This window comes from Drosophila navojoa, chromosome 5, assembly GCF_054131105.1.
Source record: "Drosophila navojoa isolate 15081-1374.11 chromosome 5, UAZ_NAV_1.0, whole genome shotgun sequence".
In the NCBI taxonomy this organism is placed as follows: domain Eukaryota; kingdom Metazoa; phylum Arthropoda; class Insecta; order Diptera; family Drosophilidae; genus Drosophila; species Drosophila navojoa.
The window spans coordinates 23,468,470-23,493,930 of NC_142893.1; the positions used below are offsets into that span (position 1 = coordinate 23,468,470).

At 41.4% G+C, this 25,461-nt stretch overlaps 1 protein-coding gene across 50 annotated transcripts in view; it reads right to left on the reverse strand.

Annotated features, from left to right (window-relative positions):
- Window positions 1-25,461, reverse strand: part of shot (dystonin-like protein short stop) — a 93,922-nt gene that overhangs the window by 20,012 nt on the left and 48,449 nt on the right. For 32 of the 50 annotated variants that reach the window (XR_016197186.1, XR_016197185.1, XM_089262549.1 and 29 more), the window contains 12 exons: window positions 25,125-25,404; window positions 24,138-25,051; window positions 23,703-24,071; window positions 23,293-23,316; window positions 22,255-23,173; window positions 21,320-21,950; window positions 20,935-21,070; window positions 19,700-19,783; window positions 18,431-18,652; window positions 11,177-11,307; window positions 4,861-11,059; window positions 532-4,827 (listed from right to left, as the gene is read on the reverse strand). Coding sequence is in view for 47 of the 50 variants with exons in the window: in XM_089262549.1 (XP_089118675.1) it covers window positions 532-4,827; window positions 4,861-11,059; window positions 11,177-11,307; window positions 18,431-18,652; window positions 19,700-19,783; window positions 20,935-21,070; window positions 21,320-21,950; window positions 22,255-23,173; window positions 23,293-23,316; window positions 23,703-24,071; window positions 24,138-25,051; window positions 25,125-25,404 (14,205 nt within the window). In the remaining 3 variants the exon portion in view is untranslated. Of the gene's footprint in view, window positions 1-531; window positions 4,828-4,860; window positions 11,060-11,176; window positions 11,308-11,456; window positions 11,661-15,576; window positions 15,805-18,430; window positions 18,653-19,699; window positions 19,784-20,934; window positions 21,071-21,319; window positions 21,951-22,254; window positions 23,174-23,292; window positions 23,317-23,702; window positions 24,072-24,137; window positions 25,052-25,124; window positions 25,405-25,461 lie in introns of those variants that run through there. The other 18 variants (XR_016197187.1, XM_018104028.3, XM_018104030.3 and 15 more) reach the window with 5 other exon arrangements.

The following is a 25,461-nucleotide window of genomic DNA, read 5'->3' on the forward strand; positions in this document are numbered from 1 at the left end:
ATTCATAACTTTAAAATTTGTAAAAGCAAGTTCAGCTAACTTAGTTGGTTCATTTTTAAAAAGTTATGCGATAGATTTGATTTAATTGATGTGTTTTGTGAACGAGAACATATAAAATTCAATGCCATGCGCTGCAATATAAGAAAATTTTTGTCCATTTTTCAGGACAAGCAAAATAAAATAATAATATAATCATATATGATTGGCAAATAAAAATTATTTAATTTTCATTTTAGATAAGCAGACAGCTGTTAGTTAGTCCGATGATAAAAAGAAGAGAGTAAATAGCGCAATGATCGAAAAGAATGTAACGAAAATTTGAAAAAAATTATGAATATTATATAAAATTTTATATATAATAAACCAAAACGAAACATGCCACGAAGTGTAAAATTTTGCATATAAAAATTTTTGTAGTGATTTTTCGAATGTGATTTACAGTTATTTTCTTTTTTTTTATTAAGTGGAAAGTATTAAAAATCCCTTTTAGTACACATAGACACAAGTGTAGAATATCTCTGTCAAACTTACCCTCTGTTCGGCTGGCAGCAGTAAACCCTTCTCGGTGGCTTTCACTAAATCAATGTTATTTTTGGGATCGTTGGCATCATTCAGACGACCTTCAGTGGCATCGATCAAACCACTGCTTATTGCAGCGGCCAGTGGTAAGATGACACCAGAGCTAGGGTCACGTACCACCGTTGAGGAGGGATCAATTAAGCCGGAACTAATAGACTCGGCCAATGTATACTTCTTACGCTTGATGATATCGGGATGCATTTGGAAGGGGTCAACTAGACAGCCATTTGTTGGATTGTACAGGTTAAATGTGATGGCCTCTAGCAAACCAAATGAACGCTTGGGTGTACAGATCAAGCCACTCTCATAGGCCTCTTGCAGTGTGCATAATTTTGAGGTTTGGGTATTTAATACGTTCGCCTTGTTGGCATCCATCAGACCTTTACGGAAGGCCTCTGGTAAACGCACGAGTTTCGCCTTGGCCAGATCTTTAACCAACGCTGAATCGGGATCGATAATGCCAGTGCCTGCGGCATCTTTAAGCGTGTATATCTTGGGCGACGTTTCGATGACAGTTAGTGAATCGTTTGCGCTGTCATCGCTGACGGGGATTATTGGTTGATAGGTTAGCATGCCGGTTTGAAGATCCAAGCACTTGGATTCAGCCGCCTGATCGAATGTGACGGGTTCCCGTACATAGATCAACAGCGTGGGATCAAATGCAAAGTATAAGGCTTTAGGATCAACGAGCGTGCGCTTAGTAACATCTACAAGACCACGTTCCTGGGCCAATGCGTATGGCAGGAACTTAAAGTTATCGAAATCGCGTACGAGCGCGGTCTTTGGATCGATTATATTGTACTTAATAGCTTCCTCAAGTGACATTTCGCGAGGTTTGCTGATGACAACGCTTACGGGAGTTTGACTTAATAGTTCAACGCTATCTTGACGGCGCACGATTTCGCCGCGATCAGTAAGAGGGCGCGGTATGGTTACTAGTATACCGCGCGAAAACGCCACATCGTAATTATATGTAGACTTTGATTTAGGATCAAAAACGCGTCCCTTAGTTACATCTATGTCACTATTTTCTATAGCTACCGTTAGCGGTAATTCTTTGCCTGTTAGCTGATTCTTAAAAACGGTACTTGTGGGATCTATAAAGCCCGAGTGTATAGCTTCAATTAAATCAAGATATTCACCCGTCGTGGGATCACAGAATTTCCCTGTTTCGGACCGGTAAAGCTGCATACGAAGAACCATTTCAAGACTCAGTAGACGACGGTTGGAGACAATTAACCCACGTGCCCTTGCTGTCTGCAAATCTAGCTGTTCATTTCCCAGATTATAACAACCGTTGGTATCATCAATGAGCTGCTCCTTAATAGCATTTGCTAGACGCATATACTTGCCAGACTCATTATGCTTAACTAAACTGGAAGATAGACTGACAACATCCTCAACACAGGCTTCATTTAGATTTAGTTTTCGATTCGTGACTGGGTGTAAAACTTGACGTGTGTTCACATCGTAAAAGCCCATAGCCAAGAGTTCGTACAGCCCAAAGCCAGCATTTTCTATATCCACAATCAAGCCCAAATTCATGGCCTCACCAAGAGGCACAAAGCTGGTGCTGCCTGGTTCTTTAAAGACACCCTCCCTTCTATTAATGATGCCATTGCGACAAGTCTCACTGAGACTAAGCATTTGCTCCGACTGCTCATCAAAATAGCAAGGCAACTGTGGATTAATAACAAAGCTCCGCATACCCTCCAATAAAGTAATTTTACGTCCAGTCTTGGGGTCAGTCAATTTACCAGTTTTGTCATCAAAGAGACCTTGATGAATAGCACGCTGTACACTTATGGGAGCATTAACATCCATAAGAATGCCAATATTAAAGGCATGCTTTATGGTCACTGACTGGTTGTTATAAAGTAGTTTGGCATTTTGAGGATCTATAAGACCTGTGTCCTTCGCATGTGTCAAATTGAGCTGTTTATACAAACCACTCTTGAAATCCCGGATCTGAGCGCTATGTTCGTCTATTAAATTGGTGTCTAAGGCCTTAGCAAAGTTCAGTTTTTCACCAGACTTGGGATCGATAAAGTGACCATCCGTTTCATCGTAAATATTCTTAACAACAGCCTCTATGAGACGCAAGGGTTTCTTAGCCTCCACAAGAACACCTTTATCAAAGGCTTCCTTAAAATCAATATGCTGATCGTTTGCATCCCTAACCGTGCCTTGTTGGCTATCCACAATGCCTGTCTCGGTGGCTACACCAAATGGCACAACTTGACCACAAACATTGACGACCGTCGAATCGGGATCGAGAATACCCCTACGAATGGCACGTTCAGTTGTCAGTTTCTCACGCGTGATCGTATTGCTAAACTGGCCGGTCTTTGGATCGTATAAACCTCTGTAAACTGCATCGGGCAGACTGCGTTTTCGCTTGGGAGGTATTAGAATACGGTTTTCGAGAGCTTCGTTCAGAGAGAGTTTTGTTGAAGCATATGGATTAATAACAAATCCACCAACTGGATCTAGATAGCCCTTCGTAATTGCCTCATTCAAAGAAATTATGGATTCTGTTTTGGGATCCAGTAGCACCAACTCTTCAGGATTGATGAGTTTCTGTGCAATGGCTGTCTTTAAGTCGACCTCTTTTCCGTCAATATTGAATTTGGCTGTCAAAGGGTCGTAAAGACCACGCAGCAAACAATCGACAAGGGACCAAGGTTTCTTAGTACTTATCAGATAACCTTTGACAAAGGCTTCGTCTAAGCCAATATTTGGCGAACTAAGAGTGCCACGTACGGTATCCAGAAGACCCACTTTTGCAGCTTCTTTTCCCGGCACAATTTTATCATTCTCGGTATCCTTAACCAATGTCGAGTCCAACTCAACAAAGCCCATTTCAATAGCCTGCTGTAGCAGAATATCTTCACCTGTAACCGGGTTCAGCACCTTACCCGTGCTGGGTGTATAATATTCGCGCTGCAGCACCTCGGGCAGGCTCCAGGTTACGTTATCGGTCTTCACCAAGCGCTGCTCAACACCGACATCAAACGGCACAAGAGTATTATTCTTGTTGTCCTTAATTTGGCCCGTTGTGAGAACCAGTTCATCCTCAATAGCGCAGTCGAGCTTCAACTCCTTCTTGGTGACTGTATCCACAATCAGCGAAATCTTAGGATCAACCAAACCAATTTCTATGGACTTTTGTACATCTACCTGATTTTGAGACTCCCTATCGTACAGCTTGCCAGTCTCTGGATCATAAAGACCTTTGCGAACAGCTGCTTCTAGGGAGATCGGCTTACGTGCGCCAGGCACTAAGAAGCCCATCTGCAACGCAAGCTCCATTGGAATTTCCTTCAATGTCTGTATATCTATGACCGTACCAGCCTGCATATCAACCACACCCAACTCAATTGCCATACGCAATGGGATTACCTCACCGCTAACAGGGTCGCGCACCGATATCGACTGTATGTCGAGTTTGCCACTGTTGATAGCATCAACAATGGAACAAACTTGACCATCGTCAAGCACCACTTTGCCTGACCGCTGATCTATTGTAACATTCTCAATGGCAGCAGGTTTTTGCTCATCGGGATTGGCACTTATTATCCATTTACGTTCAATACACTCAAAAAACGGTATTTTCTTTCCTGTCTTGGGGTCGACCATATGGCCAGTATGTTTGTCCATCAACGGACGCTCAAGTGCAACTGCTAGGGTCTCATATATCCCTTTACTAAAGTTCTTTACTAGTATTCTATCAGGATGAAAGATATTCATATCAAACACTAGGGTTTGGAAAGAAATTTTCTGACCAGTAGACGGATCTATGAAGCATTGAAGGTTTGTGTCGTAAATGTTCAGGTCACTGAAATTCTCAGGCGTCAATTCGGTATCTACATCCACCAGATAATTTACACGGTTGACAACAATCAATGTATCGTCTATGATTTGCAGCTCATCCAAAGGACTAAGTTGTTCGTCTTTGAGCAATGTGGATACACTTTCTGATCGTTTCTCACCATCCAGTATGACTCTGCACTCCTCGGGGCTGATTAAATTCTGTGAAATAGCATCACCTATGACCAACGTCGTAGGTACTTCACGGTTCCCTGTGTGCTCCAATGTGGTGACTGCAGTTTCCACTGTATCGAGTGCCTCATCATCAGGTGTTGAATCTACAGTGCTACTACTTGTTGTTGTAGTTGTCGTTGTTATTTTCGTGACAATTGTTGTACTATTTGAAGAGCTCTCAGGTGCGATTCCCGCTTGTTGAGGCTCTTGTCCGGTTTGCGTATTACTTTGAGTAACCTCCTTTGTTGGTTTATTACTTTTATCTGTAGTTAACGCATCAACTAGAGCTTTACCTGCCAAAATGGGTGCTCCTACTATAGCTAGTGCGCCCAATTTGGCGGCGTCTTTGACATTCTGCATAATCTTGTTGCCACTTTCCCCAGTCGGTTGCTGTTCTTGTTCATGTTGTATGAAGTCCACAACAGTTTGATACTTTTCTGTCAAATTTTCAGGTTTCTTGATATTCTGCAGAGCGCCTGGTATGTGTTGCTGATCATCTGTCACCGAAGTCAATGTGGTTAATGTTTCGGTTGGGCGTGTAGCTGCAATTGTTGGATCTTGACTTAAATATTTAGGTTTCTCGGGAGCCTCCGCTGTCACGATGACCACTGTTTCCTTGGTCGAAGAGACACTCACAGGTGGTTCTTTATGGGTTGAGTCCACCTCCTTGGGTTGTTCCTTAGAGTCAGCCACAGCTACAGGTGCAACCGGCTCATCATTAGACAATTTCTTTATCTCTTCTGTTACACTAACCACATTTTGTGGCTTCTGCTCTTCAGTTTTGGTTGTTATCGTTATTGTAGTGGCAGTTTTAGTGGTTGTAGACTCACTGATGGTAGGTTCCTCAATAGACACAACTTGATCCTCCACCAAAATATTTAAAGATTCAGTTGGTTGCGGTTGCTCCTCAACTTCCTTTGGCACTTGTTTAGAGCCTTCAATCAGTTTATCTGGTTTCTCCTCGCTTGAAACTATTGTTTCCGTTACGTCTTCTACAGTTGGTTCAGAAGTTTTCGTTGTTATCACCTTCGTTGTAATGGTTGTGATAGTGCTTTGCGATTCCGTGCTGAGTGGTTCTTCTTTTATGGTTTCAGTTACTTTAGTTACTGTCTCCTGGAAAGGCGCAAGTGGTGCTGTATAAAGTGGCTCCAATTCGGACACTTTCTCCGTAACAATGTTTCGCGATGCGGGTTCTGTCGTGGATCCTTGTTCAAGTTTAACAGTTGTCTCTTGTTTGGCAGCGGCTTCCGGCTGCGGTTCTCTAGTTGTCTCTTGTTTGGCAGCGGCTTCCGGCGTCGATTCTCTCTGAGCAGGTTTTGGGGATTCCTTCGGGAGTTGTACTACTGTAGATTCTATTCGGGATATAGTAGAAACGGTTTCCGTTACTTTAGTAAGCTCCCCTTTTTCTTCAGGGATTTCCTCAATTTTTGTTATTTCCTTTGGCTGATCTGTCAGCTTAACCGTTTGTAGTTCATCAGCCTTCTCTTTGATTACTGCTTGGATCGTTTCTATAACATTCGCAACTTCTTCTTTTTCCTCTGCAATTTCTTTGTCTTTCACCGTCTCGTTAGTATTCACGACTAATTTCTTATTTTGTGAATCATCTTTAGCTACGTCAGATAGACCTTCGTTTGCTTCGGTTGATTTTGAGGTAGTTATCGTTGTGACGGTTAGTGTTGTTGTTGAACTGGATGCTGACGTTGTTTGTTTTGGCTTCGGTTGATCTTCAGGTACATGCAGCTTTTCATTCGCTATAAAATTGGCCGTTGTGCTGCTTATGAATTTCTCTGTATCCTGCAGGAGGTTATCGACCGATTGTTTTGATGGTTCTTCCGGTTGTTGATGAACTGCCATGCGCTCATCTTCAATAAAGCTTACTTGAGGTTTCTGTGGTTTTCCTGTTTGCAATGTTATTTCCTTGTTACTGCTTATCGTTGTTGTTGTAGTAGTTTTCGTTTCTTCAGCGTTGGACTTGGCGGACTTGATTAGACTCTTCACACCACTGACAATAGCTCCACCAGCCAGCACGGGAGCTGCAATAACACCCAAAGCACCCATTTTCGCAGCCTCCTTAACATTCTGCAGTGTCTTGGATGGCTCCTTATTGAGTTTATCTGATCTTTCAGGAGTTTCTTTCACAGATTGAGTGGTGCTAATTACTTGTAGCTCTTGTTTTCTAGTATCTGAGCTCATCACAACGGTTTGTGTACGCTCTTCGACAATCACTGACTGATCGTTTGCACTCGGAACTAAAATTGGAGCCGTCTGCTCCGCTGTTTCGCCTGTTGTGGCTTTAGTTTCGCGCGTTGTTTCTTCCTCGCGTAGTATACCTAGCTCCTTAGCCTGCTCTACGCTGCACACCTCGCCAGTGTTTACGTTCTGTACCTCATTATTGGATATGAGTACATAGCCCTGCATAAGTTCAATCGTTTTAGTGGTTACCGTGTGCACTGCACGTATCGTCTCCATGACCTCTGTCTTGGGTATAGGTTTTTGATTAACAACAAAATCAGAAAGGGGCTTGACGATTAGCACGCCATCCTCCAGTGCTTGTCGCAACGATAATCTCTCGCTAGTCACGGGGTTGGTAAAGGTCTGTGCAGCCACATCGATAAGACCGCGTTCCAGCGCAGGTACAACCTCAATAGCATCCGCTTTGGGCGAATATGGTATGGACATGATGAAGTCTTCATTGATAGCCTGCTTAATGGGGAGCGGTTTCTTGGTGTTAGGATGCAGTACAACAGACTTTGTGGGCTCCACAAGACTCTTCTCTACAGCAACTGGGAATATCATCCCCACGGGTGGTATTTCTACCTTGCCCTTTTGCTTATCATAGCTCGCGTCGAACAGATGAGCTTCGATGGCTTCAGAAATGTTTAGGGTTTTATTTTTGTAGTTGAATGTGGATTCATCTGGATTGATAATGCCCTTTTCAATAGCTTCTTCTATTGTACACTTTGTTGGTTTATGTAGTTTGGAATGTGGGTCAAGTACTTCACAAACAATGGCTTCATGAATGCTCAAGGGATAACCGCTTTCGGGATGTACAATAGTCTGTGACTGTGGATCAATAAGACCTTGTGATTCAAGTTTTGGTATGGACAGACTCTTGGCCAGTGGCATAAGAATATGATTTGTTTGTTCCGGATCGATTATCTTTTGTTCGACAGCCTGGCGCAGATTAAGCACACGATTACGCTGGGGATCAGTCACGTGACCACGGCGTCCGTCAATTAAACCAGTATTCAAAGCTTCAGTAATATTTACAACTTCTCCTTGGGGAGTTGTAAAGTTTCGGGTATCCTCAAGTATTTGACAAGTCTCCTCATCCAGAATGCCCTTCCGTAGAGCATCTCGCGGTTTTAATATGACTTTGCGCATCTTCTGCAGCACCACAACCTTATCCTCTGTTGTTGAAGTTGTTGTTGTTGGTTCATAATCAAAGGAACGCCCACGTTGAAGCTGATCACGTGATACAATGCCACGCTCATAGGCCACCTCCACAGGTATCTGCTCACCGGTCCGTGGATCCACCACAAAACGAACTGTGCGCAAAGCACCCTCGGCAGCTACAAGTGGGGCACCCACCACGCTGAACAGGCCCAGTTTCGTAGCCGTGATCAAATCAATCGGCTGTCCCTCGGCATCAAGCATCGTCGCTGTGCGTGGATCATAAATTGATCTCGCAATAGCTTCTGTGACCGTAATCTGTTGCTTAGTTGTGGGATCCACGATTTTTATAAGTTGCTCGTCAATTAGACCCTGACGCGCCGCATCAAAAATATTCTCTGTCTCTCCATTTTGTGTGAATATGACGAGCCCTGTAGATGGATCGTAAATGGCACCTGGTGCTATTTGCAGTGGTTCCGGTGATGCCAATTCACGCTGACATGTGTTCACCTCTACGAATCGTGGTGGAGCATCCTTCAATGGCGTCGACACCTCCAACACATCGGGAATGTTGTTTACTCGTGTTATACGCAAAATAGTCTTCTGACTGGCACCACGCGTCGCCGGCACCGTCTCTAGTATAATTTTACCTTCCGAGATAGCGCTGCGCATGCCCAGAACTTGTTGCCTATTGTTTGTATAGTTGCCATAGCTATCCAAGATGTCACGCTCAAAAGCTGATTTTACAGATATTTTATCACCAGTGTTGGGCTCGATAACAGCCACGGATAAATTGTTAATAATCTGCTTATCTATACACTCCTCGAAGTTTACTAGGCGATCTGTGCCCTGAACATGGAACACACCTGTGTCTGGGTTAAATAGACGCTGCTCAATGGCATCCTTTAGGCGCCAACCACCAGGCGGCAACTCCATAATCTGACGTTCTGTCACATTCTGTTCCAAATAGCTGCTCTTCTCCAGATTAACAAACTCCGAAATAACGCGTTGTGGTTTGACTAATTCCTGAGAAATTGGTATTTCAACTGACTTTTCAACATATTTTGTATGTTGGGTATTGAGTTTAATAGGCTCTGCTTCCGGTATAATTTGTTTGGTCACTATTGTTATGGTTGATTTGGTCTTTTTACGATTTGTAGGCTCCGGCACCGTTTGATTACTATCGGGTACCAGAAGCCCATAGTTGAGCGCCTGCTGTACAGAGTAAACATTTCCCGTTTTAGGATCTTTAAATAGTTGTCTATCCTCATCAATGAAACCCTGACGCACTGCCTCGGTAAAGGTCAATAGAACTGTATCACCTGGCTCCTGAGAGCCGGCACGTATGGTCACATAGCGGTTAATCGTCCTAGTCACAGTCTCTGTGGTCAACGTAATGTTAAGCAGGCTACTCAACAGTAAAGCACCCTCGGGTGTGATGAACTTTCGCTCAATGGCGTTGTCCAGAGGCACTGTTTCCCCAGTCTTAGGGTCGAGCAAATACCCAGTCTTCGGGTCAATCAGATTGTGATAGACCAGGTCGAAAACATTAAGCTCCTTACCACTGGCATTGTGCACACCAATACCACGACTAAACATTTCGTAAACCTCCTGCCGCACCAGACCCTCACCGACGGCCACCTCTAGTGGAACTAGACTATCCCGACCGGTCTCTAAGGCAAAGCCCGTGCTCTTGCGACGTAAAATATCACGCGAGAGGGCCACATTAAAGCTAACATAATCATTGCTACGTAAATCTTTGAATCCATCGATATCAAAAATGGAACGCTGCGATACCGAGCTGATCAGGCCCCGTTCTACAGCCTCGGGTATGCTAATTAGCTCCCCAGTCATGAAATCACGATATTTACACTCCGCTGGCAACACAATGCCATCTGCAATAGCTTCCTGCAATGTGATTAGCTCACCCTTACGTTTCGTTATGCACTTGAGGTGGTTGCCATCTAAGACACCCGCTTCGATGGCCTGCATAATGCTCAATTTTTCACGACGCATGGGACTTGTTATAAGGGACTGTTTGTCGAGCAAATTTAAGTCACATATATCTTTAAGAGTATACGGCTTTACAATCAATTGACGATTACGTGCCTCCAAAAAGCTAAGCTTCTCTTTGGTTACCTCGTTTAGATAGCGACCGGTCTTAGCATTCAAAACGCCCGACTTTAATGCGTCTTCCAGTGTTATTTTTACATCGCGTTTAGCATCGACTACTTCGCGCACGCTCGCATCGATTAGCTGATTGGCAATAGCCGAATCCAAACGGAACTTGTCACCAGAATTGCGATCTACAATCCAGCCAGCATTATCCACCAGGCCATGGGCAATGGCATCACTCAAACACAGCGCATTCGATTTAATTGTCACCGATTCATGCCGTATCAGATAGCCACGTTCGTACGCCTCGGCCAGGCTGATTGTTTGGCCCGATTTGACACGATACAGGCCGGTCTTGGCATCCACACTGCCAGCACAAATGGCATCGACAATATTTCTAGGTTTCTCGGGGGATGCCACATCCAATGGGGATTGCGTTGGCAAAGGCAACTGCTCTACTGTGACTGTGTTGTTTACCTTGATGCGTTTCTCCGCCGTCTCATAGCCGGACTCCGCTTCGCTTATCTCTCGCTGTATCACCTCCAGCAATGAGAGTTCGCGTCCGGTCGCATCTCGTCCTGCACCTGGCTGTAGCAACTGTATCGCCAGCTGTGCATCGATCAGACCCTGTTCGGCGGCCTGTTCAAGTGATATGCGTCGCTCACCCACAAGCATTTCGCCAGTGCGAACGTCCAGAATGCGCAACTGTATGGCTTCACCAATGGTAAGAACACGACCTGTGCGCGGATCACGTATGCCGGCAATATCCAGTACAGAGGTAATATTACCTCCCCGCTTAAGACTACGTATCTCACTGAATTGTATTTGCGACTGTGGTGTAACTCCTGACTCCTGTCCAGCGGCATCTATGCCATCGCTGCTGTATATGCTCTTTGAAGAGCTTTTCGTTGTTTTCGTTGAGCTGAATCTAGAAAATCAGAAACAAATGATTTAATAAAAGTGCAATCTAATTTGATTTTTTATCTAATATCCTCATATTAAAAGTTACTCTTTTATAAGTGTAACGGAAATTATGGAAACTTACTGTGTTGTGCTATATGTTGTTGTATAGAGATCATCCGGGCGTGCAGCGTAGCCATCGCCAGTTGGCACGCTGCCCGCACCGAAGTCAACTCTAAAGGTCTTGAGCGGTTTCTGCAGACTTTCAGCGTATTGCTAAGCCATCCAAGAAAAAAAAATGCTCATTAGTTAAAAATGTAAAACAAAAGTTGCGTAGTTAGACTTTTCAATTGAGAGAAAGAGAGAGAGAGAGGGAAGGTTGGAGAGAGTGTGGTATCTTGGGGGGGGATTGGGGGTTGCATTACCTGAAACTCGAACGCGAAGTCATAGTCACTTTCCTCTGCCACATGGACAGTTGTGGTTTGGGATTTGGTTTTAGTTTGGGCCGCTTTGCGACCCGATCTATGCTGAGGCATGTCTAAATCTTGCGTTTCTTTCAATTTGACATAGTCATAGCCAGCACTGGTAGGTATAGGCACTTGATTTAATTCTGACGTTTCTTCAATGCACTGCGAGATTTATAATAAATTAAAAAGCGAACGAATTCACGCACATATTTTCGTCTTCAAAACTTGTCTCTATTTTTTACTATTTCCTGCGACTGTATACGTGCATGTGTGTATTTGCAAATGCTTTATGACAGTTATAAATGTGTTGCGATAAGAACCTCAGTTAAAAGCCAAATCGTTGTAGACCATACAAAACGAATGTAGAAAACCAACTAGCAAAATTATTCTAGAGACTAACTATGGTTGCTTCTCAAGTCGGTGGCATAGATATTTAACAGCTTTTATTTAAGGCATAAAAAATTAAATCAGATATATGATTTAAAGGCCTTTTGATTTAGGCAGTAAACTAGTGGTAAATAGATTAGAAATTATCGTCAATCAAATATAAACTAAAAGAGAGCAAGCACAACTAACTTGTGCAACTTAAAATGTTGTATTTCTAGCAGAACCGGAAGAATTAAATTCTTATTCTTTAAAGACTAAGAGACTTTTGCCTAGCACCTCTCTAATCTACAGGTCGATATCTAAACATAACCTGGAGGCTTTGGTTCTGCCCAAAAAGCAGCAATGCTTGTGAAGTTCATTTTCATTCACCAAAAATCAAAACAAAGTAAATAACATTTAAAATGCCGGCATTTGATGACTTATCAGCGCTCTTAAAACATTAAGTATTATATTTATCAGTAACCATACTGAAGCGCACATCATATCACACACACACAAACTTAAATATTAAGTGAGACACAGAAAGCAAAAGCAAGCCTTTGTGAAAATAGAAATGACGCTATTATTGAGGGCCACACACACAGTCAGACAGATATACAAATACAAACGTACTGCAATAAATACCGGGCAAATATATATAACTATATATATTTATATATGTTTGTGTATACGGCAGATATCGAGTGCCGAGTATATGGCTATAACTCTCAAAGTGATTTACTTCGACTCGGGTGATTACCCTTCCCAAGAAGTGCATAATTAAGTTTTATCTTTGTTTGCATTAAGCAAATAAAACAAGACCAGCATTGATACATGACAGAGTGCCGGGAAATGGTATCTCTGATATCTCAACATATGGCCATATGTAACTTCAAGCTTTGAACTAGCAGCCAGACACACGAAAATTGCATTTATTCAGCAAGACGAACACCCGATTCACTTTCAGATGTGAAATATGCGTGGTTTGACCGATAGTATTAGGTTCACGAAGATGAACAATTAAAGAATTTTGAATGATTGTAGTTGAAGTTGAAACAATTTGTAAATTTTGTGAATTTTAAAATCATAAATAGATGTTAGGATTCATAGCTGTTTAACTCCATAATTAATCGGAATACCCTTAGGTAGAGTATGAAGCGAATTTAAAATTCAATTGACTGACAGACGTGGGGAAACACACACAATTGTATTTGCCACAATTTATTTTATCAGCAGCCACAGTATACAACTTGCTAATGGAGTTGCTTTACTTTAAAGTCTTTTCGGCAATAAAACAAAACTAAAAAAACAAAAATTCTTAATTTACGCTGCGGCAATCACTTTTTCTTTCTCTTTTCTCACTGTTCATTATTCAAAACGGCTGCCGAAGGTCGCCCTAGAGTTAGTAGCGGCAACAAATAAATTATAATTAACAAAAATGCAAAAAGCAAAAATATACGAATAAAAAAAAAATAACAAACACATTAAGAGCGCATAAACACACACACACACACACACTGAAAAGCGAACACAAACAATGATGTCATTCGTGATTTCTATATAATCTAAAACAAGTTTGCCGTGCACCCACAACAAAAAAAACACACACCAGAATACAATAACAACAGTTAAATGAAACTGAGAGCTCCTGCAAAAAGTAGGCCTTAAGTTACCCTCGCTCCGCTCTTGTGTTGGTGTACGATTTGCGCTTGACACGCTTCAAGAAGCTTTGCCGGCTAAACGGCGAGCTTTCCAGCTGCAACACGCTGCATACCGGACGCCGCACGCTGCACAACTAAAATAGGCGGCGTCACGATGCTTCTCGAGAGATGTCGCATTCGCTTTCGTTTGGTTTTTCTTCTAATTTAATAGACCACACACACACAAACACACGAAAACAACTAAAAATACTTGTGCATGTGTGTATGTGTTTAAGGCGGCGGCCAAAATTTTTCTGTCTAGTTTAATCGATAAAGAGCAGCATAATGCATGTGTGAGATATGCAGAAAAAACCAAGCGCAATGACATATGAAAATGTTGAACGAATATGTAACAACAAACAGAAAAGCGCGAGAAAATGAAAGCCAACTAAACCGGAAACAAATAAAATACACGAAAAATATGATAAAAGCCATAAAAATAGAATAATACGTAGGTGACATATTTGTGTATATTTTAGCCATCCAACCAGATTCTGTAGCCTAGGTCAAAAACTAAATAAAATGAAGTGAATATAAAGGCTTTAAATCACCAATTCATTACTATCAGAAGTTTATGAAAGTGAAACTACTCAGCTAAGAATAAAACCGCACAAGAGAAACCTGAAAACGAAGTCTCTGAAGCTATTGAAAATGAGTCTAAGGCTCCGACTCGAAGCTAAAAGTAGCGCAAAAGAGTTTGCTACTTCGAAATGGGTTTCCATTTAGATATTAAGAATCAAATAATCTACTAATCGTAAAAAGGTTTATGTTTATTACACGCGTAGGCAAAGAAGGAAGTGTCTAAAAGAAGAGTTATGAAACTCTAACTGGTTTATTAATCCAACTGAATTTAATCAAATAATAATTAAATCGTGCTTGTGCGAAAAATAAATATATACAAATTTGAAAACACAGAAAACTAATACGCTCCATGGCCCTGCATTGGCGCAGAGTATATCAATAATCAAAAGTAAATGAATTTGTTGAATTCTGACTGCAACATATTAGATGAAGAAATTACAATTTTATTTAAAAACTCTTGATTAGATTAGGCCTTCAGCTGTGGCTGGCTGACAGACAGCGCTGATGGCAGTCATTGATAGTCGTTGTCAGATGTCACTAACTTAGGATGAGTGTGCATTTCTCTCTGTATGTGTATAAAAGTATAACTAAATATATATATATATATATATATATATATATATATATATATATATGTGTGTGTGTGTGTGTGTGTGTGTTTTACATGTGCGTGTGTAGGTCAGTTGACTAGTATACTGGATCTAGTTAAGCGCAACACTTTTAAATACACTTTTTATAGCCGTTTCGAAATTGTTTTTTGGGCAAATTTCTTTTAACAAGCTCTGGACTCGTGCAATTTGTGTTGGCTCATTAAAAACACAACTCCCACTAAATAAACCAATTTGTTGTTCGGTTTGTCTGCCTTCATTAGCACTCAAATAAGTATAGAGTATATGTATGTCCACATGTGTATTTAACGAAAAAAGAGCATATGGATTCTTGCGACATGTTCAAGGCTACATGAATATTGCATATGTTATTTCTTGCTTTTATTTTATATATTTCGTTGTATTTTCGGTGCTCTTCGTCTTTTATTTTCAGTTTCACACTTCGAATTCTAGGCGTTATTTCGCTCTTCTATTCAAATTCGAATTTTATTTTTATTTTCTATTTGAATTTTTTATATGGCACTGTGAATGACTTCATTTTCTGAATTCGTATTTGGATCTCGTGTGGGCCGCAGAACTTTATATAAAATATTTAAATTTCTATTAAACAAATAAAAGCGGGCCACAGACGTGAATGTCGAGTATTTAATTGAAGGCACGCACACAGCTAAACTAGCACAGATACAATCGCACTTTCTATTTGTATGTGACAACGCGGCGTATGAGCATTGCCGCGCCGGCCCTATACGTGATGTATTCTTCTATTATTATTTTACTTTTCGTTGCTTTTTGGGTTAGGGTATTCTGCTGGGGTTTGCTTACACGCTTCAAATATGTGCAAAAAATAAATTAGATATTTGTAATTCAAATGAATTTATTCAACTTAAAGGGCAACTTTTTGTAGGTTTTTTAGCCTTTGTTCACGCAAACACACACGGAGAAACACATACGCGCGCACACACAAAAAACTTCTTATTAGTTTAAGAAACGCGTCGTACGCGTTCAGTTTTACGTCGTTATACAACCACGTCGCATCTGATACTGAACCGAACTCACAGCCGTAGTTCATACGACCCAAGAGAGCGGCTAGAGCTTTTGAAATTATTGTGCTAGAGAGCGAGCTTTTGCAGAGAGCAGCGTAATATGCCGGCTATGCGCTCATCAGCTGTTGCTTTTTCCGGCTGATTATCAACTAAAACCCATTTACAATTGCCTATTCGATTCCTAAGCGGTCAAAATGTTGCAAACAATACACGGAAGTTCGCGTTGCGAATGAAAACAACGTGGTCGAACAATGTTGTTTGTCTGCCGTTCGAAGTTTGTTGTTCTTTTTGTTGTTTTTGGGGCCTGTCAGATTGTTAAGATTGAAGATTTGGGTTGTTTTCGATTTTTGGTAAGAACAAATAAATAAGAACAAAAGCCGACAAACGGCCCCTGATCAAATGGAAAGATACCCTGGAGACAGCTTTAAAATTGATTTTCGTATACATTAATGTATTAAAACATATACAAACTAAAGTTCAGTTATAAGTTTTTTGGTGAGTATAAAAATAAAAGTTAATTTGGAACATGCACATTTAACTTTTTGAGCCATACACAAATGTGCAACATTTTGACATCATAGCTAAATGCGTCGCAGCTCTACAGGGTATTTACATGAATATAGAAAAAAATAACAAAAAAGAAAACCAGTTTGTTGTGTAGTCAAATGGTGAAGCTAACCTTCTAAATAGCAAACTGCTCATTCACTCCACTTAATGCCAAGCTTGGCCGCCCATGTTATGCATATCAAGTTAAGCCTTAGACATAAACCCCAAAGCTGGCAATGAAGTTGTCTAATACATATGTGTATGTATATGTATGTATGTATATAGCTATGCCTAGTAGCATTTCATGATGTCACTCTCAGTCAAGAGCAACACCTTTAAGAACACAATGGACGTACATATTTAGAGTATAGATTCTTAGGTAAAAACGCCAATTTTGTAAAGGGCCCAGCGAATACCTCAATTTGAGTGTGAGCGGATGACACCACCGATATCAATACAGCTAGCCACTTGATCGGTTGCTGACACACACAACTGACAAAGTGGGGAAACAGTCCTTTCTCTATTTCCACTCATTATATGTTAATTGCGAACTAAATATTTACACAACTCTTCAAACATGGGCAATATTTGAGTATGCTAAAATAGAAGAGAAACACACCAAAGCGAGCTGTCTTTGATTTTAATTTTCTGTTTTTGAACTCTGTGGTGAAATGAATTTTTTAATTGAATTTCTGGACGCATAAATGAAAAAACCAGTTTCCAAAAATAGTCTACGAAAAACAGAAAAAATATATGAAAGAAATAAAATCTAAAGAGCTGACGGTTGAAATAATTATAGCGACAAAAAGTCAACAATGAACTGTTGATGACGTTGTTTGGCATTGAATTTCCTACAAGACAAGATTAGGTATCCGAAAAATATGCGAAATATGTTTATAATATATTCATATTGACATCATGTTATAAACAGAATTCTTAATTGCTAAGTTGATTTCATTTGCCTAATTGGCCTACAGAAACAAAAAATAACACCCCAAAACTAGCTTCTTATATACGACGCAGAGAGGCGACATTTTATATGGATAAACTCGTATATCTTCTAAGTGCAATTTGCACATTAGACAAATGATTGCCACGAGCATAAAAACGATATAAAATGAAATAAAATAATTTACTTTTATAAAAAAATATTTTAACATTTAGATAAATTAATCAAATGGTGATTTATGGGACAACATTTCAAACTCTGACAACGCAACGGAATCGCGCTCTGATGTCATTATTTCGCGCGTAAGTATGTGTATGAGTGTCTGTGAGTCTAACTATTTTGAAGGTTAATTTAATAATAACATTGCATAAGGCTGGCAAAAAGATACAAAGATACAGATACAAATACAGAGTACACTAGAATTGGAAGAATAATCATTGAAAACGAAAGCTTTCAAGTAGTCTCAATTTCGAACTTGAAGCTAAGATACTTTAGATAGATATGATATCAGATAGCAGTTACTATTAAACTATACAGTTATTTTTGTTTCTACTAATAATAGCTAAGACAAAAATTACTTTATGCTTTCTAGAAGCCTATCTATGACACGTTTAATACTATATTAACAATAGACTTAGAATACATTTCTTTTCGAATTTGTCGACGATAGAAACACGATACTTGGATGCAAATACTTGATATTATCATTTATAACTCATAAATAAAATAACTGCATACAGCTCTTGAGCCAAAGAATCTCAATAATCGCCTATGATATACAGATAAGCATAAGAGAAAATATCACTTATGTTCACTATAAATATACCTTGGGAATTCGATAACTTGTACGCCACTTAAGCTATAGATACGGACACTTAAGTACCTCTTGTCGTAATTAACCAAATATTTTGCTACCGAGCAAGTGCTTGGATACTTTGCTAAGGTTGCGTCATTAAAATTTCGTTACCTATAATTATAGATACTTTTTCAGTCATTGTACAACTATTGACGTTTGTATCTAAATTTAGCACTTCGCATCAGGAGTTGTGCAGCTCACACTCACGCTCACTCTCCCTCTCTCTCTCTTTCTCTCAGTCTCTCTCTTTCTTTTTCTCTCAGTGATCATATAGATACTCACCAGACCATCGCTGCCGTTCACCTCGATTGCAGTTTTTAGCCTCTGGGACAATTGTTCCAGCAATCTGTCGTATTTCGTATTTAGATTGTCCAAACGCTGGCTGTAATACTGTGTGGCACCCGGATCACTGTCCGCCGGGCGCAGATCACGACGTGGCGGCGAGAACGAGGGGCGAGCCTCGAGCAACCAATCCACGAAGCGCAGACATTTACTATCGTAAATCTGAGTCCGTAACAAACGGTGACGTCACAAATGTTGATCGTGTTGATGACGTTGACGTTGATTTTGTTGTTGTCCGCAGCATTTTGGGTTAATTTTTCGGTTAAATGTTAGTATTTTGCTCGTGTTAAACAAAAGTTTAAGAGGGGTTCGTGTGGGGGTAAATATTGTTGTTCTAGTCATATATTTAGTGCTTTTTATTTCATTGATTAATCAATACGAAATTACGTTGATTACAATTGCTTTTTAATTGTTTGTTGTGTGAGTTTGGTATGTTGTTTGTTGGTTTGTTGTTGTTGTTGTGTTGGTCAATATTGTTGTTGTTGTTGTTTAACCCAAGTGTTATTGACGCACCTTGTACCCGCAGTTTTAGACTACTCGCAATCGTGCGCTTCACAAACGAAGCACCGAAATTTTTCATTTATGTTTTTTAAAAAGCATTAAATATTGAAAGGTTCGTATATAGTAGACAATAGACGAAAATGTTGAGGGCAGAGGAAATACGTAAACTCAACATATAGAATATTGAGTCATAGGTTGATATACAAATTTCGAAAATTGTTCACAATCACACGCACAATCACTCAGAAGAAGAGGGTAAAGGAGTAGATGTCTAGCATGGGGCAGGCGTTATAGATTGCTCTTTATTTATATATATAATATATTGTCTCCAAAAATGTTTATAAGGAAGTAAACAAAAATTTAAATAAGCAGCTCTCTGAATATGGTTTGGGGTTTCTAATATACATATATTTGCTTTTTTATTTGGTCTATATGAGATCTAAACTCAATCCTAGGTTAACTTGTTGGTTTTAATTTATTTCTACTACTAAATCGTTAGAGTACCAAGGATTTAAGACTATATAATTTATAAAAGCTATTTCTTTTAAGGTTATAAGTCAAGTTTTTAACTCATTTTACATCTGACATTATAAAATCCTTTCAGTAGAAAAGTTTTACAGAGCAAATCTATAATCAAATGCCTTATGCTTAGTGTATACATATATAGAGTTTTCAGCCATACAAACGACAGGCATTCAAAATTTTTACCTTAGCTTCGCGAATGAGACGTCCTCCAGCCACGTTGACATTTTCGATTTTTGGTTTTCGTTCGATAGCAGCTCCGAGCAGTTTCTATATATACATATATATTTATACATATATATATATACATACATTTGCGAGGGAGGTTTGGTTGCAATTTTTGGATAATTTTTTTTTCATGTTGGTATTTTTTGTAAAAATTGATTGATTGAGTTTTTGTTGTTTCATTGTGTTGTGTTTGTTTTTTTTATAGAATGTGATATTGATTTTTGTTTTTGATATTGGGTGAAAATACAAGAAATTAGACAAAAATACATATACAATTAGTTTTCAACTACAAATACAAATAAGACTACAATAATGATATGATGTGTAGATGAAGTCGTAATGGCATACATGTAGATGGTGTTCATATATGTATATATATAAAACAAAACTACAAATATATAACATTTACTTATGACAATAATAATATATTCACGAATGTACTCTGTACACACGAATAGGGATATACTAATGGGTGTATTCGAGAATTTGGAGTGTGTAGGGACATCATATAACTGGTGGGAATACATGAGGTGTATATATACATATAATACATATCTGTGTGGAGGTTGTGTGTGTGTATTTAGCTGCCTGACAACAGAGCAGCGTTCTACGGGTTTTATTTGTTTTTTGATTAGACAAAAACTACGAAATATTGAGAGACGGGGGGACAAGTTACAGTAAAAATTTACCGGGTATGTTTCTTGAAGGTACATTTTAAAAATTGAAATATACATCTGATACTCTACTACATATATAACACACAGACATTGAAAATATGTCCAACACCAATGTTTTGACCCATAAATAAATTGGAATATATTTAAATATATATGTTTATTAGGCAAAACTACTTTTTGGGCAGAGGAGTTGGGGGACGTAGCACTGGTTAAGCAAAGAATAGTTAACTACGCTTTCAATTCAAATTGACTATTAAAATATATGTATATACATCATACAAATATTATCAATAAATTTATATATATACTTTGTGTTGCTTGAAGTGATATAGCCCTAAAGGGGAATCGAAAGATCTCACTAAATAACTGAGAGGTATAACTATACAATATTGGGTTTATGCTAAATATATATAGAGAAAAGTTCATATAATATCTATAAGCTAACTGATCGGAACTGATTAAAAATTAATAAAGTAAAATGATATAATAAGTATATATTGAACAAGCGTTACTCACGTCTAATTCGTAAGCTGAAGTCGCTGTGGGCATGGCCGACAGACGTTCAGTGGTGCCGTCCACCCATGACTCCTCGACTTGCACGCTCGATTGGAGATTCTTCATAAGTCCAATAGCCGTCTCGCATGAGCGCATTCTGAAAGAGGCAGGTGTGAAGAGGTGAATAGGTGAACAATGTATATAGAAGCATATATGGAGACTTTAATGAAGCATATCACACAGGTTCCACCAGCCGACAGGTGATGTGGTGTGTCTTTATTCATATCCATATCTAGCAGTGGATGATTGAGACATGACAACGATTCTTTTCGATTCAGACATTCAGTGGGGTAGTTCTTATAAATACCCACTCCATTGACTTATTCTATACAATTCGAACTCTTACCTCTCGCCCAGTTGATTGCAAACCGCACTCCAGCGCGTATTCAAACGCTCCACGTTCGAGTGCAGCCGCTTCAGATCGCCCAACACCTTGGTGGGCACGCCCATGCGTCCCAGTTGATCAGCTGCATCGTTCATCTTATCCATTTGCGGCTGCTGTTGCGTGATTATGTCCTGCATGTGGGTCAATTGCTTGAACACATGCTGCAGTCCTTCCGCTGTGGAGGGCAAGTCCTGGTGCTTGGCCAGCTCATTCTCCAGCTCGGATATGACATGCTCATTGTCCTCGAGTCCAGCCAAAGAGGCTTCCAACAGCTTCAGACGATCCTTGTGCAGGTTGCTCTGTGTGTTCAACTCCTTCCACAGCTCATTCAGGTTATCCAGCGATTTCTTTAGCACAGGCGTCTTCAACGCTATGGTGCGGAAGGTCTCCTGCAAGTGCTTGAGCTCCGGTTCGAGCAGATGCAGACGGCGCTCATAGTCGCCATGTATGGCAAGCACATGCTCAAGCGAATCCAAATCACGTGGCAGTGGAGCCAAAATAATCTGATCTAGCTCACGTGCCATATCCTCCAGTTTGCTCTTGATGGCAATGCATTCCTCCGTGAAGATGCGACTGGCCTGTTTGCTCTCCTCTGCAAATGAATGAAGGGATTAGACAAGGATTAAATTGAGTTTTTACCGAAGATTACCGCGCTGCTTGGCACTAGCGAAAAGTTTCTTCATGTTGCGTTACGTTTGATTTGTGACTTGAGACTAAGTTGTGTGCTTCCTGGTCGAAGGTTCGGTGCAAATCAAGCGCACATTAAATTCAATTCAATTAAGCGCTTAATTGGACGCCAGAGTCAAAAGTTGACAGCTGGCCAAACGCCGTCAATTGAAAGGCGACTTGTCGACGCCCCCGCCCATTTCCCACTTGTAGAACGCCCACCAACTCACCTTCGGCTCGGGCGCGCTTCTCAAACTCATCGAACAAGCGATTGACCTCGTCCATTTCGCGGCGCAAGCGTCGCAGCTGTGGATCATTGGGATCGCCCTCGCTGAGCAGCTTGTCAGCATCATCGTTCAACGCTCGCCGTATGGCCGTTCGCTGCTCGGGTCCCATGGCCAGGAACTGATCGAAGTCCCAGCCCTTGACCACACGAATCGTGGCAAAGATCATGTTCTGGCGCAAGCGCAAATGTTTCTTTTGCCACAGCGCCACGGAGCGGTCGAAGAGGCGCTTCAAACGTTCGGCAGCATCGATGGCCTCCTGATCGGGTGGCGGCAACAGCAGACAGGCTCCGGGTATGGAACCCTCCTGTCCCTTAGCCGTACGCACTCGCCACTTGACACGGCCCGAGTTATCCAGCAATGTAACAGTCTCGCCCTTTTCAATCTGCAATTGACCCTGTTGCTTGTAGGCGCAAATCGCTTGCACCGGACCCTGCCTATTCACCGGCTGCCTGCGCTTATTGAGCGGCACAATCGTCTGAGCACGACGCTGAAGCGTGGCAACGGTCTCGCCGAACGCATTCAGCTCCTCACGCAGATCCTGCATGCCGCGCAGCAGCGCTTCACCCTGATCCAAGCCGAAATCGGACTGCGAGTATTTACTGTTGAGTATCTCATCGCGCTTACTAAGCCATTGCTCGGCATCCTTGATCTCGGCAAAGTACTGATGGTATTCCGTTGCATGCTTCAGGTGCACCTCCAAGCAGAGTGTAAGCTGTAGCAGCCACGCCCACTGCTGTTGCAGGGCCGTCAAATGGGCCTCAATGCACTTGGACGCCGGATGCTGTTGATTGAGCAGCGCCTCGCCACGATCCAAGATTGTGGCAAAGTGCATCTCACGCTTCTCCAGTTCGGACATTAGGTTCTGTGAAGTTTTAAGAACGGCCATGTTAGTAAATCATATAAATAGAATGAACGGAGTGCACTTGGTTGGATGCCTTCAATTTGTTCTTTCATTTCGAGGCTACTTAAAACCGATCTTACCTCGTCGCCATTACCAAATGCACGCTTGGAATTAGATAGAACACAAAAAACATATAAACAACATCAACAACGACTATCAACGGCTTGCCGAAGATGTAAGGCAATAAATAACAAAAGAGTCGCACGATCGTAAAAAGCACTTATACAAATACTTCCATTAAATAAGGGATTGAATTTCGAGTTCAATATTACTGCCACAAAAATAATAATATATCTCATATGGCTAAATTCCTGTCTCGTATTTTTCCATAGGAAATTTAAGGATTCTGACTAAGCCATTTGCCCTGATGGGAAAAAATAATAATAATATGCGGACAACTCATGCATGGAACACTCTCTCAGTCATGCTTGTGCCTGCTTTACATAGATAAGTCTTGATCTCACATTGATCTTAGGGCTTGACTATTTACCTCGTAGTATCTGTGCACAGAAGGCAAATCGAGTTGTTTGTCCGCCCAGTCGCGTGTGATCTCAACCTGCTCCTTCTCGTTGAGCCATTGAAGTTCAGCTGAGGCCTGTCCAAGGAAATGTTGAAGTGAATCCAGATCGGATAGGCGCTTCGTAGAGGTGCTTAGCAGCTCTGCATAGACCTTCTGCAACTGATTGAGTCTCTGTTGGTAGAGGTTCAATTCATCGCCCGAGAACTTCGTCTGCTGGCGCTCATCATTCAGTATTTTGCTATGGAACTGATCAATGATTTTGTGTTCGTGCTGTTGACGATCCAGTTCCTCCTTGACAGATGGCAGATCACTGCCATAGTCGGCGGCAAGCAATTGTTTCTAGAATCACAACAATAAGTCGGGGTTAGCTGCAAGCCTTTAATATTCGTAATGCCCTTGACTCACCAATTTATTCTGGCACCACTCAATGTGCTCCTGCAGGTCGCGGAAATGTGGATTCGTATCGATCTGTCGTGATTCGACCACCATGCGCGTTTGACGCGTCACGGTCGTCTCGTGGACGGGAAACTTTAAGCCGGACAGCTTCTGTACCAGGTTCGTATGGAAATTGGTGCGCAGCTGAGCCCAGCGCTGATGCAATTTGTTGACCTTCTTGTGCAGCTCGCTGACATGGGGATAGCGACCCTCGTTGAGCACGTGGCAGTCCTGGTTCATATCCTGCAAGGGCTCCTCAAGATGCCTGATATCAGTTTCGAGTGCCTCGACAATACTCTTGGCGTCTACCGGATGCAAACGCTCTATGCGCCTGCTCTCCTCAGAGATGCGCGTCTCTAGCTCGGTCAGCTTGTGATCAACATGCTTGATTTCGCGCTGGACTTTATCGGCGAGTCGCTGTAAGCGCTCCAGGCGTTCGATTTCCTGCTGTAGAATAACTTCACGATCCTGCAGGGCTGTGGTCATACGATACCAGGCCTTTTCAATGGCATCTGGACGCAGATCCGCCTCGACATCCACTTCACCCACTGTTTCGAAGTAACGCTCTAGCTCCTTATAGATCTGTATGAGCTTGGACTTGTCGCGCTTTCGTGCGGTCACCTCCTCGCTGCGGAAGCGCTGCAGATCGCTCAGCAGACGCTTCATCTCAATCAGCGTGGGCGGGAACGAACGTTCCTGCAAATAGGCGGTCTTCTCCCGACACCAATAGATGAACTGTTGTGCCAAATCGCGATACTCGTGCACGCGACGTTGTGACTCCATGTCGAACAGGGGGTGAATGGATGGCGGCTCCGGGAAAACATCGTACAGGGATGAAATGTACGTTATCAGGGATTTCTCATCCGGCTCATTGGTATCCACATCTGAGAATACGAATTAAGCAGATTTTAGTGTAACAGTTATGATTCAAATCAGTTATTTCTTATCGTTACTCACCCTCTGGGTCCAATAGACGCGTAACACCGTATTCTTTCTCCACAATATGGAATGCCGTCTCGAGACGTTCGCGCGGCCGATCGTTCCTTGCCTTTCGCCAGTCAAGCAAGTCCGGTCGGTTGCGATGCACCAACGCCGAGAAGGCCAATCCATCGCGCCACGACGATGTAAAATCATTGACACGAACGCCCGGATACCGAGCCGTCGAGCGTCGCGCCCAGCGCAGTAGGGCCTCACGTGCGGATACGTTGTCCTCTTTGCCAACAACAATATCGGAAATCTGAACAAAAAATAAAATTAATTTAGATATTGATGATTAAATTTTAAATTTAAATTG